This window comes from Sinocyclocheilus rhinocerous, unplaced genomic scaffold (genome assembly GCF_001515625.1).
Source record: "Sinocyclocheilus rhinocerous isolate Xijiao unplaced genomic scaffold, SAMN03320098_v1.1 scaffold236, whole genome shotgun sequence".
NCBI lineage: Eukaryota > Metazoa > Chordata > Actinopteri > Cypriniformes > Cyprinidae > Sinocyclocheilus > Sinocyclocheilus rhinocerous.
In genome coordinates, this window is record NW_015647064.1 from 988,801 (window position 1) to 1,001,779 (window position 12,979).

The following is a 12,979-nucleotide window of genomic DNA, read 5'->3' on the forward strand; positions in this document are numbered from 1 at the left end:
CAGAAGTGGATGACTCACTGCAGTGCTGCATTTTTGAGTGGCCGCTGCTCTTTTCTCTGACTCATGCTCAGCTGTCTGTCCTATTGTTTTCTCTGAAATAGAGAGGTCTGCAGTGTATTTTCTCTTAAACTGAATACAGATAGTGATTTCTCATGAGTGTTCTATAGAACTCTCATGTGTTTGCACTGGTGCATGCTGTTAGTAAATCTGACCCCAAAAGTGTGGTCTCATTTATTGTTGCTCGATGCAATTTTGTGTTCGAAATCCAGTCATTTCAATAGAAATCTGCACATTAGCGAGTTTCCAATGAAGGCTACAAAATTTCCACTCATGGATTTCGCATTGAGTTTAAGTTGGTCACGCAATTTCATCGGATTGACCAACAGAAAGCTGTTTGGTTTGAAAGTGATCTTTATGTGAGCAGTGCTTAATGCATTGCTACACTATTGACAATAGATAAGTCACGTTTTTTTGACTGCAAAATTTCACATAAGTTTCGCCATAAATGAGATTTGGCTTAAACTTGACCTTTAAAGACTTGATCTGGACTCTGCATCGGAGAACTGTGAACATCTCTAAATTCATATGTGACTAAATAATATTCATCATTAGGGAATTTAATAACTGAAATTAGCAAAGATGATCTACAGTGTTGACCATGTGCCATGTAAATAGCCATGCATGAAAAATGCATTTCATTACTCACATTTCATGCAATAAGAGAACAGTTAAACTCACTCTGAATAATTATTTCAACATATTTGTAATCAAGCCACATTGAAGTAAATCAATTAAGATGGATGGATGGATGGATGGATGGATAGATAGATAGATAGATAGATAGATAGATAGATAGATAGATATGTATCGATTTCATGAAAAAAATTATAGTTACTTCTGAAGGATTTTTATCCCTCTTTTCTTGATGCTCCTCTAGAGACTTTCATCTTACATTAGATTTGGTCTTGGCATATTATACCTGAAGGGCTCTTTCATAATGATTGTTTATAGATAGATAGATAGATAGATAGATAGATATGTATCGATTTCATGAAAAAAATTATAGTTACTTCTGAAGGATTTTTATCCCTCTTTTCTTGATGCTCCTCTAGAGACTTTCATCTTACATTAGATTTGGTCTTGGCATATTATACCTGAAGGGCTCTTTCATAATGATTGTTTAGAGTGTTTGTTTGACTGCACTTCTAATACTATGGGGGGCTAAGCAAGCAATGCAGAACTAATAAAAAATGACTTGGCCTTTTTGTACTTCATGCTGCTCTTTTATGGTCATTGCCATGGCTCATGGCAGGAAGGAAAGTGCTGTTATTTCTTCCACTCTCTTATTCTCTCTCTTTTTTCCCCTCTCAGTCAGAAACTGAGTTTTAAGGACCGGGTAAGAATGGCAAGCCCACGTGGACAGAGCATTAAAAGCAGGCAGACATCTGTTACAGACAGACGTTCGCCTGGAGCTGAGATCAGCACTGATGGATCGAGTCCTGCCAAGGTCCAGAAGAGTTGGAGTTTTAATGACCGCACCCGATTCAGACCCTCCCTCCGTCTCAAGAGCCAATCACGCTCCACCCCTGAAGGTGAACAACACTCTGACTGGAGAATTACTTTGAACCACTGTGATTTAATTGCATTGAAATGAGAATGTAGCTCAATACTTTTTATCTACACTGACTATGTAGTGAAGAGATATAATTAAATTCATAATGAATTAAGACATAATGAAATTCAAATTCCTGGGAAATCTTTTTTTCTTCCTCCAAATAAATAACACTGTGACTGCTCCAGTTTAAAAAAAGAATCTCAGAATAATATAATAATAAGCCATGGTGACACATTAGAGAGCTAATGATGATTGCCATGATTATAATGATTATGGTTGTAATCATCATCATTTTTGGTAATTTTGGTAATAATAGTTTTGTCCATCTGATTGGGATGATTGTGAGTCCATATTTTCCTGATTGGGTCCCAAAGGCCATTGACTAAACTAGGATCCGTTTCTTTCCTCATTCCTTCTTTCCTTTTTTTTCTTTGTTTATAGCAGATTATCAGTGTGTAAGCATGCCATGTGATGATATGATTAGAATTGGGTTTTATGAATTTGTTCATTGAACCAATGGCAGGAGGGCAGCAGAGGCCTACAAATGTGATATTGTTTTTTATACAAAAGTTCAGTAAACTGAAAAGAAGTCAATGTGGAGTTGAATTTGAGACACAATATTGGCAGTTACTTTGTCTGTGATTCACAAATGTAAATGCTTACAAATTAAGCCAAAGTAGAATCAACTGTTCTATGATATTATTTAGAATTAATCTGAAGTCTTTATCCTGTGGGAAAGCTATAAGGCAGTAGATATCATACACTCTTAAAAATAAAGGTGCTTCACAATGCCATAGAAGAACCTTTTTGTCTAAATGGTTCCATAAAGAACCTTTAACATCTGAAGAACCTTTCTGTTTCACAAAAGGTTCTTTGTGTCGAAAGAAGGTTCTCCAGATTATAAAAAGGTAAGAAAGAGATGGTTCTTTAAAGAACCTTTGACTAAATGGTTCTTTGCGGAACCAAAAATGGTTCTTCTATGGCATCGCTTGAAGAACCTTTTGAAGCACCTTTATTTTTAAGAGTGTATAAGCTACATTATAAAATCAGAAGCATTTAGTCAAATGGTTAATGAAAAATTATTACCCAACTTTAAGTGTCTTAATGTGCTTCTGTGTCTAAGACGTGAAGCACTTTCAGGAAACAAGCAGAAGATCCACAACGAAAAGCTACAAGTATTTACATGTACTACAGTCTAATATGTATGAGAATCCCCTTCTCTGATTCCCAGCAACATCTTCAGAAGTTTCATTTCTGCTTCATGATCATATATGAATAAAACAAACATGCACATAACAAACAAAATATAACAAGGTTTATATGTAAATATAACCAATCATTCAGTTCCTTTTGTGCCTGTCTTTGTACATTATGTATGTACAAATCTTAGTGGCATCATACAGTACGTCATATCGCCATCTGCAGGTGGGATGTCTTCTCCCACTCAGACACACAGGTCAATTTATTCACCATATGAGTACTCAATGAAAATAGTATTTTTATTTTTATTAAATTCTAATTATATTATAATAATTAGAGTTTTCTTATTTTATTTATATTTTTCAGCCACTATTTATTTATTTTGTTTCAAAGGAATATTAAACCCAAAAATAAACATTTTCTGAAAATCTACTCACCCTCATGAACAAGATGAGTTTGTTTTTCATGGGAACAGATTTGGAGAAATTTAGCATTACTTTACTTGCTCACCAATGGATCCTCTGCAGTGAATGGGTGCCGTCAGAATGAGAGTCCAAACAGCTGATAAAAACATCACAATAATCCACACAACTCCAGTTTATCAGTTAAAGTGAAAAGCTGCGTGTTTGTAAGAAACAAATCCATCATTATAATATTTGAACTTTAAACCGTTGCTTCTGACTAAAATACCAGTCCATAATATTTCTTTCTCCAGTGAAAAAGTCATTGAAAAGCAAAGAATCGGGAGAGAAATATGCAGATCATGCACTGTTTACAAGCTAAAACAGGCCAAAACAGTTCTGAACGAATATGTGGGTGGATTTTGATGTGAGGACAACAGGAGATGGACATTTGGTGAGCAAAGGGAAGTCATGGCCTAATGGTTAGAGAGTCGGACTCATAACCCAAAGGTTGTGGGTTCGAGTCTCGTACCGGCAGGGATTGTAGGTGGGGGGAGTGAATGTACAGCGCTCTCTCCCACCTTCAATACCACGACCGAGGTGCCCTTGAGCAAGGCACCGAACCCCCACCTACTCCCCAGGCGCCGCAGCATAAATGGCTGCCCACTGCTCCGGGTGTGTGTTCACGGTGTGTGTGTGTTCACTGCTGTGTGTGTGCACTTTGGATGGGTAAATGCAGAGCACTAATTCCGAGTATGGGTCACCATACTTGGCCACATGTCATGTCACGTCAAGTGATGCTGAGGGCGAGTAAAATTTCAGCACATTTTCATTTTTGAGTGAACTATTCCTTTATTTATTATTTTATTATTTCAGTTAGCAAACATATTCTAATCACTGGATTATGTGTTTAAAGAGTGTTGCATCACTGAATTTTGGGGGGGCTTGTTAGGGCCCCGTGAGCATCTAGTGAGTGTGGTAACATATGGGAAGCTAATAAATAATTTAACTTTTCAAGAAGTAGCATAATTCTACAGTCAAGAATCCTTTTGCCTCAAAGCACTAACTGAAAACCTTCTGATTTTAGCCAGAAGCATATATTCCTTCCTCACTGATGCCCTATGGCTGTAAATATCTTCCTCTTTCACTAGACTGATCGATTGCAGCCTCTCTAGTCAGGTTGTGAGAATCCTTGAAGTAGCATAGGGCACGATTAATTCTGTGTGTGCATCCAACACACCACTTCCTTTCCAGTCTCTGCTTTACATCATAGCTGTTGCCATAGATAACCTTTTATAAAGTAGCTGCAGAAATGCACTTGAGTCTACATTCACCTCTTTTTTACACAGAAAATATGAACTATTACCAATTTAGACGATTGTTTAAAGTAGTGCTTCCAGTTGTAAAATTCACAGAAATGTAATGTGACATGCTAGCTCAGAAGAACAGGCATAAATATATATATTTCAACAAGAGAGATTTACAACATGAGGACCTGTGAAAATGTGTACTTTTTATTGTATACACTGATGGACTTAAAATTCTGCATGTTCTTAGAAATGTATTTTAGTACACGTACTGTACAATTGTTCAGTTTCAATTCAGTTTGACCTGCACTACTTCATTAGTTTATATTAATTCGCAATTGCTGCATTTTTCCTCAGATTTTGCATTGAATAGGAGACCCTCTTGCCAGATTGAACCAAAGATTTTTTTTAAAGATTTTTTTTATGAAAAATTAATGCTTTTTTTCTTGCTTATCACTCAATTTTCCGCCAATTCTTTTCATTTGGTGATGGTTTTCACATAATTTCTCCTTTCTTTATGCACTTTAGTAATTGAAATTTTCATTGTGTGTGTCATAGGTGAGGCTAACGTTGGTGTTGATGAGGCTTTTGATGAGAAAGGGTGTCACTGTGACATGTCAGCAGAGGACCTGCCGCCCGCGCTGAAGACCGTCATTAGAGCAGTGAGGTAAGAGCAGCGATATTTCACTTCAGTTCACTTTTCTCAATGCTGCAGTATTTCAGAACTCCGAGACATTACAATTAAAGTTCAGCATTTGATGAGCTATCAGTGATAATTGATATAAATTCATTAAAGGGATAGTTCACCCAAAAATGAAAATTCTGTCATTAATTACTCACCCTCATGTCGTTTCAAACCCCATCCATACTGATTCTGACAAAATAAGTGACTTGCCTCACCAATAAGGCTCAATACACCGAAATACTCAACTGTAGTCTGAAATGCAAAAATGCAATGTTTTAAAGCAACAAAGTAAATATTTACCTGACTACCTATTCACCTGTGTGGTACATAAAATCCGTTATTAGCCCAAACTAAACTCGAAATTGACTCGCTCGCTGCTTAAACCTACTTTGTGGTACAGGCCTCAAGCAAAGAGTGCAATGTTTGACAGCACAACAGAGCCGCAGTGTTTACAATTTTTTGAGAAATCAAACTTTCATCTTTTCAACACACAAATCAAACTTTCAACTTTTCATCAAAGGTTTACTTAAACTCTATAGCCTAGCATAAATACACAAAAATATGCCCATCACCTTTAATGAAAACGGCACTGTCTGTTTGTCAGTCTTATTTAATTATACTCCCAGCCACTGAGAGCATGAGATGAATCAGTGTCTCATTATCTCATTTCACTAATTTCACTATCACAAAAGAATACTGTCATACTGTTCACACTTCACACACATCAACCATGCTCTTTTCTTTTTGTTTCGTCTAGTATGTGTGGGTCAGTGGAAAGCTGAGTGCTAGATTGACAGTATGTGCTCATCTTTTCCAGCCTCTCACTTTCGCTTTTATTATGAGGAATGAAAAATGAACTGCTTCACTGAATGTTCCAGGCTGTAGGCGAAATACTGTGGTAGCCCTGTAGCTTTCAGCTGGGGTCTGGTTGGACTGTCATGTGTGTGACGCCAAGCTCAGACTTTCTCAGGGTGTTGGATTTGTCTATGCTGTCATTTGATCACCTTTCAGAAACATTGCTGTGGTTATTCTGAGTCACCCCAAATGTAAACTGCAAATAATTTGGTTTGTTGTTTGTTTGTTTTTTTTGTTCCATTAATATAGTCGAAAAAGCGTCAGTTAGTTCAGTGTCCTTTATATTATCATTCATATTGTATTTTGCTCAAAAGAACAAGACACATTCACACTTTAAATATTAGCGCTCACATATCTGTTTTGGGCTTCATAAGACTTCAAAGGAAGAATAACATTAGCATATGGTTTTGCAGGATCATGAAATTCCATGTGGCGAAGAAGAATTTTAAGGAAACTCTGCGCCCATATGATGTAAAGGATGTAATAGAGCAATATTCAGCCGGTCATCTGGACATGCTCTGCCGAATTAAAAGTCTGCAAACCAGGTAGGACAACCCAACTACTGTCCAAACATGTTTTTCCACCATATGCAAAAGTGTTTTTTTTTTTTGAAAAATATGTACTTTGTTCCCACAAAATGCATTAAATTGTCAAAAGTGACCGTAAATACATTTATAATGGTAGAAAGATTTCCATTTCTATTCATCAAAGAATCCTGAAAAAAAAAGTGTGATGGTTTACATAAAATGTCTTCTGAAAATTCAGCTTTGCCATAAGAGGAATAGATTAGCCTACATTTTAAAATATATTAAAATAGAGAAAAAAAGACTGTTGTAGCAGGATTTTATAATATCACTGTTTATTCTGTAGTTTTGAGCAAATAAATGCAGCCTTGGTGAGCAGAAGAGACTTCTTAACGAACCCCAGAGAAATCTTACCAACCCCAAAATTTTGATTTACAGAATACACACATGTAGACTTCAGTACATGAAACTTCTGATGAACTGAAACAAGTGGACGACTGTAAGAAAGCACTTTGCTGTTAATGACCACAAAGAACAAATGTCCACTACTATAGCAAATGGCGAGTGGCTGAGTTTTTGTAAATCCTCATTTGTTCTTAAGCTTAATCTGTAAATACTGTATGTGTAAATATATATGCAATATAAGCCAGAGGAGAACTGGTCCACAGACTGAGCCTGGTTTCTCCCGAAGTTTTTGTCTTCATTTGTGACACCTGATGAAGTTTGGGTTCCTCGTCACTGTCACCTTCTTGTTTGCTTAGTTGGGGTCTGAAAGACACTTAGCTTTCAGAAATGTATCAATACAACCACACTGACTGACACCATCAGATGAGAGCAAAATTTGACACTATTGTTTTCTGTAGAGCTACTTTACAGCTGAATCGCATCTTGCAATATCAACTCTGAACTGACTCAAGCTGAATAACAACATTGGTGCCTATTGTCAAACTGCCTATAGTTGATCGATTAACACTCTTGAGCTAAATAATGACATAAATTGTTTTTTACAGCTGCTTTACAGCAGGTACTTTTTGCCACTTGAAATGATAGGAAAAGGAAGGGTTTGAACTTGCATTGCACCACCCACGAGCGCAAAATGAAGCATGTTTATGTACTAATCACTAGGCATTCTCTCTTTACATATAAATTACAGCTAATAGCACATTAGGAACAGAGGTCATACCTGATACACAGCCAATCAAAACACATTGCAGCATACTCATTATAAATCAACACTTTCACCTGTAAGACATAACAGTCAATGCTCATATATTTAAAAAGAGCAGCAACAAGCATTTCTAAACATGCAACCCAATCAACAGAGGTTAATAATGGCGCAGGCAATCAAGAATTTGATTCATCAAGCACATTCATCTTGTGTAACATTAGTTTGAACATCAGTCTGTGTTGCATAATATGTGAATTAAAACATTTACTCAACAATGACATTTAAAGATAATTAGCAGCCGCATTCATGACCTCTATATCATATCCGCACTGGTATGTTGACTTCACATTAATGTCATCATGTCACAGCTGTTCTGATGCCCCTGAGGCAGTGCTTCTCCTTGGTCATATATGGGTCACTGGGTGGTGGCCAAGCCCTGGGGTTCTGCCAAACAATGTGATGTGGCGTATTTGAGAAGCTATATATCATTATTGCAATATATCATTAAATGTACATACAGTACATTTTTGACTCAAAATACTCTTTGAATATGTGTACTGCCTTGTTACATATGGGGAAAATGTCAAATGATTGATATGTAGTCTAATATAAAAAGTAAAAAATAAGTAAACCATTGTATGCCAAGTATCTCTTTTCAAGCCATTTTTCTCTTTATAACCATGGTAGGTCTTCTTGTCACTTTAAAAAAAAAAAGTATTTTATTTTATCACTGAAGCCTATGGAGCCAAATGATCAAGGTTTATAATATAAGTGAGACCAGTGCCTCCATGTGACCAAAACAGAACATCACAGTTCCTGGCTTTCTTCATAGTCTAAATGAACAGAAAGTCTATATAATTTTGAATTCATCACATTTTATTGTACAAGAAAAATTGAAAACTTGAATCTGGTTTGCTAATAGTAGCAATTTCTAAAGTGTCATTATAGTTTCTTTCAATTCTCTGTCTGCTCATTTGGGATGTGAATCTTTATTTCTGTAGCGAATCAGCTCATGGGGAAATATGAATAATTAATCATAACTAGTTATAATTAATTATAAATATTTAGATCCGCTGTAGATATTTACTTGACCTCTCAGGGTCAACTGTCTGTCAATTCTAAGAACGTTAATTTCCTGGTTAAGGGAAATAACTTTCTTACTGTACAACTCTACACAGAGCCTGTAGCATAAATCTGCAGTTATGAGCAAACAATGACCAACGTCAAGTGTGATACAAGTAAGACTTTATTAACTACATAAACACTTAAACTAGTCCAACATACTACATAAACACTTAAACTAGTCTAACATACACAATAAACACTTAAACTGGTCTAACATACACATACACACACACACGCATACAGTTGGTATAGGAAAGGGTTAAAGCTTAATGCAGTAAAGAGAAGAGAAATAAGAATATGAAGTTATGGAACCATTTGCATATTCAGCAGATTTACAGCCTGAAGGGAACATCAGATTCTTAGTTCAAACACACCTTTGTAAAAAGGTGCAAATGATACCTAATGTATCAATTAATAAGACTAAGTTTGAATACTTGCATGTCTCGTCTGTCTGAAAGAAAGGCTTGATGCAGTCCAAAAGTTCAAGTTGATCTTTGCTGAAGTTGGTTGATGAAAAAGAACCAGTTTGCGTCAGAGAATCTTGATGAATGGAAAAGTCGAGGCCGAAGCCTGGCACGAACTTAGGGTGTCCTGGAGCGCTGTAGCTCACATCTTCTCAATAACCTAACAGAACCACCGACTCTGGGCGGGTCCCTAGTGTGGGGCTTTTAATGTCTCGGAAGATTCACGCCTCTCAAGATGGGCTTGTCCAATGAGAAAGTCCGGAATCCCAAGTGGGAGTTTTGAGATACTGGGGAGTTTTTATGACCCTTTGTTTGAAAGCATAGTAGTTTGCATATGAAACTTGGATCAAAATTACTAAAGCTTCTTAGAACACTAATATGTTGCGTAGGTATAAACATACAATATACACTCTCAATTAGATCATCCGAATACGAATTCATAGAGACCAAACCTGGCATATGTAAGGTTACATGAATGAGTGGTTCTATCATAAGCATGCATAAAATAGTCTACAATACAACAGATAATATACAAGACAGCAATAATATACACAATAACCTGGAGGATATGTGTGTTCATTCAAAGAAAGGTTTTCCTATTAATTAATTAGAGAAGAGTCCATTTTTACTGTGCACTGTGTCTTTCCTATGGAAATTGTAGTGAGAGGGGTAATTCTCAACATGCCATTAGGTCGTAAAATCTATCTGGTCTAGCAGAGGTGTCAGGGTTGCCATGGTAACCAGGGTCCTGGGCCTTGTTCACAGACAACTTGGCACCCAGTATGTTTATTGGGTGAGGGGTCTGTGAACGTTTGTTAATCTAATGAATAATTGATTTGTTAAATCAAATGAAAAATGGTGTGTCTGATTGGTCCAGACGCTACATTTCTTTTCACACATTTAATTCCTGTCTTTTTGATAACATCTGTCTCTCACTTTTAGGGTGGATCAGATTCTTGGTAGGGGCCAGATGCCTATGGATAAGAAGGTCAGAGAAAAGCTGTTATCTGACGGAGACATTCTGGAAGACGTGAGCATGCTTGGAAGGGTGTGTAAGGTAGAAAGACAGGTGAGTTTAGAGACACTCGGTTAAACAGGGTTTTACGTACTCACATGTCTCACATGTCACACTGAATCAATTCATCTCATATTTCATTGAATCTTTGAATACTGCACAGGTTTTTAGGTGTTTGTTTCTTCAACTATGGGCAGTTTTAGCGCTGTGGACTTTTAGAAAATAAAGTCAGTTAAAACACACTTTTCTTACTCCCACTAGTTTATGGACCATCTATGGCAGGGTTCCTCAAATCTTGCCCTGGAGGTCCAATGCGCTGCAGAGTTTAGCTCCAACCCTGATCAAACTCAGCTACCTGTGATTTTCTAATTATCCTGAAGACATTGATTAGCATGCTCAGGTGTGTTTGATTAGGGTTAGAGCTAAACTCTGCAGGAAAGTGGATCTCGTGGGCCAGATTTGAGGATCCCTGATCTATGGACATTACTTTACTTTTTTTTTTTTAAGTTATGTAAATTGCCACCAGAGTGTCATTTCTGTTTCTAAAGATGAATTGTGTTTAATAATATTATGGGGTGAAATTGATGGTGATGGATTTGTTTAACATTATTGAAATAAAAATGGCCAACGATAAGGCTATTTTCATAGCTTGTATCTGTCAGGATTGGACTGTCTTTGTTGTGTTTTGCTCCCCATGTGCTCCCCGTGACCCAGTTTCTCCCTCATGTGCCCTTATTTGGTCGTTCCTGTTCCTGTCCTCGTTGTCTCTTAATTAGTCATTCTGTTCATCTGTGTTCCTCCCAATTCCCAATTCTGTGTATTTAAGCTCCAGTCTGTTCAGTCTGTGTTTGTTGGGTCTACCAGTTGTGTACATGTGTCTTCCTTCCCTTCCAAGTGTGGATTTACCCTGTGTGTTGGATTTAATAAATGACAGTTTAGTTTATCCATGGCTCTTTCGTTCCTTCCGGCAGCGTATCGTGACAGAAGACCCGACCTACAAACTGTTTAACTATGTGTCTACCCTCCATTTGTTTTCCGTTTTCCATTCAGTGTTTTTTGTTTCTTTAGTGTTTCCTTCCCCATGGATTCCCTCACTGTCAAGTTTACCTCCCTCACCCGCAAGGACCTTTCCCTCTTGGAGTATGCTGTGGAGTTCAGCCAGCTCGCCGTTTTAAGGCGTTTGACGATGCTGCGCTGAACTCCCTGTTCTGGGTAGTGATGGGAGAAGCAAAGCTTTTCGAAGTATTGAATCAATTGAACCAATTGCTTAGAAAAATTATTCCATGTTTCGAAACACTTGAAACAGCACATGCTGGTGACACCTGCGGATGAAACCGTTGTAAAAGCATCAAGAACTCAGACCAAACTTATGAAACAAATGGAATTTTTTTTAATAAATAATAAACACTTAAATATTAGTGCTTGTGTTACGTGTTTTAAGTATAATCAAACCCTTAACACACAATGAACTATATAATTAATTATTTAATGAATTAATTGATTTATGTAATAATTTAATTAATTGTTTTCATTAGAGCAGTCAATAAAAACCAGCAGGCAAGTGTAGTGTTATCAGTCAGGAGAAGGAGGTGGATTTAATTCTATCGTAAGCTCATTTTGTTATTTTTTAGGTATGATGTGATTTGTAGGTTGAAAGTTTTTACACATTTTTAAAACTATATAGCCCTCTGTGTTAAAGGGAAGTTATGTTTTGTTTAACCCACAACATCTGGCCCTGAATTCTTTGTTTTTTATATCTAAATTTCGTGGGATTTCATGTCATATGATTAACTGGGCAACCAGAAGTGGTTCATGGGTTCACTTTGAGATCAACACCCCCTAGTGGTGAACCATCGGAGTTTCGAAACGTTTCGAAACAGTGTGACAAAACAAAGCTTCGTTTGCTAAAATCACGTGACCTGGCCGGTTTGATACGCGCTCCGAAACACTGATTCGAAACAAAAGATTCACAAATGTTTCAAAGTTTCATGAAGCAGTGTTTCGAATGCGCCCATCACTAGTTCTGGATCGGGGCCAACTACTACCGCCCCGTCGACCTCCCAGACACCACCGGACTGTGCTGGAGGGAGGCGATCATCCGGTGTCTGGAGAGCGTCTACCCCAGATCCAGAACACAGCCAGACCCAAAGCCCAGCCCACCATCACCCCACTGCGCGGAGCTTAAGCCCAAGCCCACTGCAACTGATGAGCCATCGCCAGAGAGAGCTACAGTGCTGAGGATCGCCCCGGAGCCCGAGCCTGTGACGTCAGACCAGGTGCGAGAGCCGGCTACAGAGCTCGCCACGGGGGAGAGTGTCATGGACAGTGAGAGTGCGGAGAGGAGCTCCGCCCCCTGCACCGTGGCTGATGGTGAGCTGTCTAAGGATCTGGGTAAAGGAAAAGTGGAAAGCGACTTAATTGATTTGTATACCGACCTGCCCCCTTTTTCCTCCCTCCTCCATCGGTGACCTCTGTCCCTCTCGTTCCTGTTTCCATGTCCAGCCCAGAGAGGGCTCCTGTTCCCAAGTTAAGCCCGGAGAGCCCAGAGGCTCTCAAATGCAAGCCCACCCACCCACTCCTGCCTCCTCCACTGCTGTCGTCTGGCAGCCCCTCTGCTCAC

The 12,979-nt window shown here is 38.1% G+C and overlaps 1 protein-coding gene across 2 annotated transcripts in view; it reads left to right on the plus strand.

The window, feature by feature from the left end:
• The window catches only part of LOC107708682 (potassium voltage-gated channel subfamily KQT member 5-like), a 123,338-nt gene that overhangs the window by 106,035 nt on the left and 4,324 nt on the right, over positions 1–12,979 (plus strand). For both annotated transcript variants that reach the window (XM_016512986.1, XM_016512987.1), the window contains 4 exons: positions 1,372–1,592; positions 5,082–5,190; positions 6,477–6,608; positions 10,287–10,413. In XM_016512986.1, the coding sequence (XP_016368472.1) occupies positions 1,372–1,592; positions 5,082–5,190; positions 6,477–6,608; positions 10,287–10,413 (589 nt within the window). The remainder of the gene's footprint in view (positions 1–1,371; positions 1,593–5,081; positions 5,191–6,476; positions 6,609–10,286; positions 10,414–12,979) is intronic.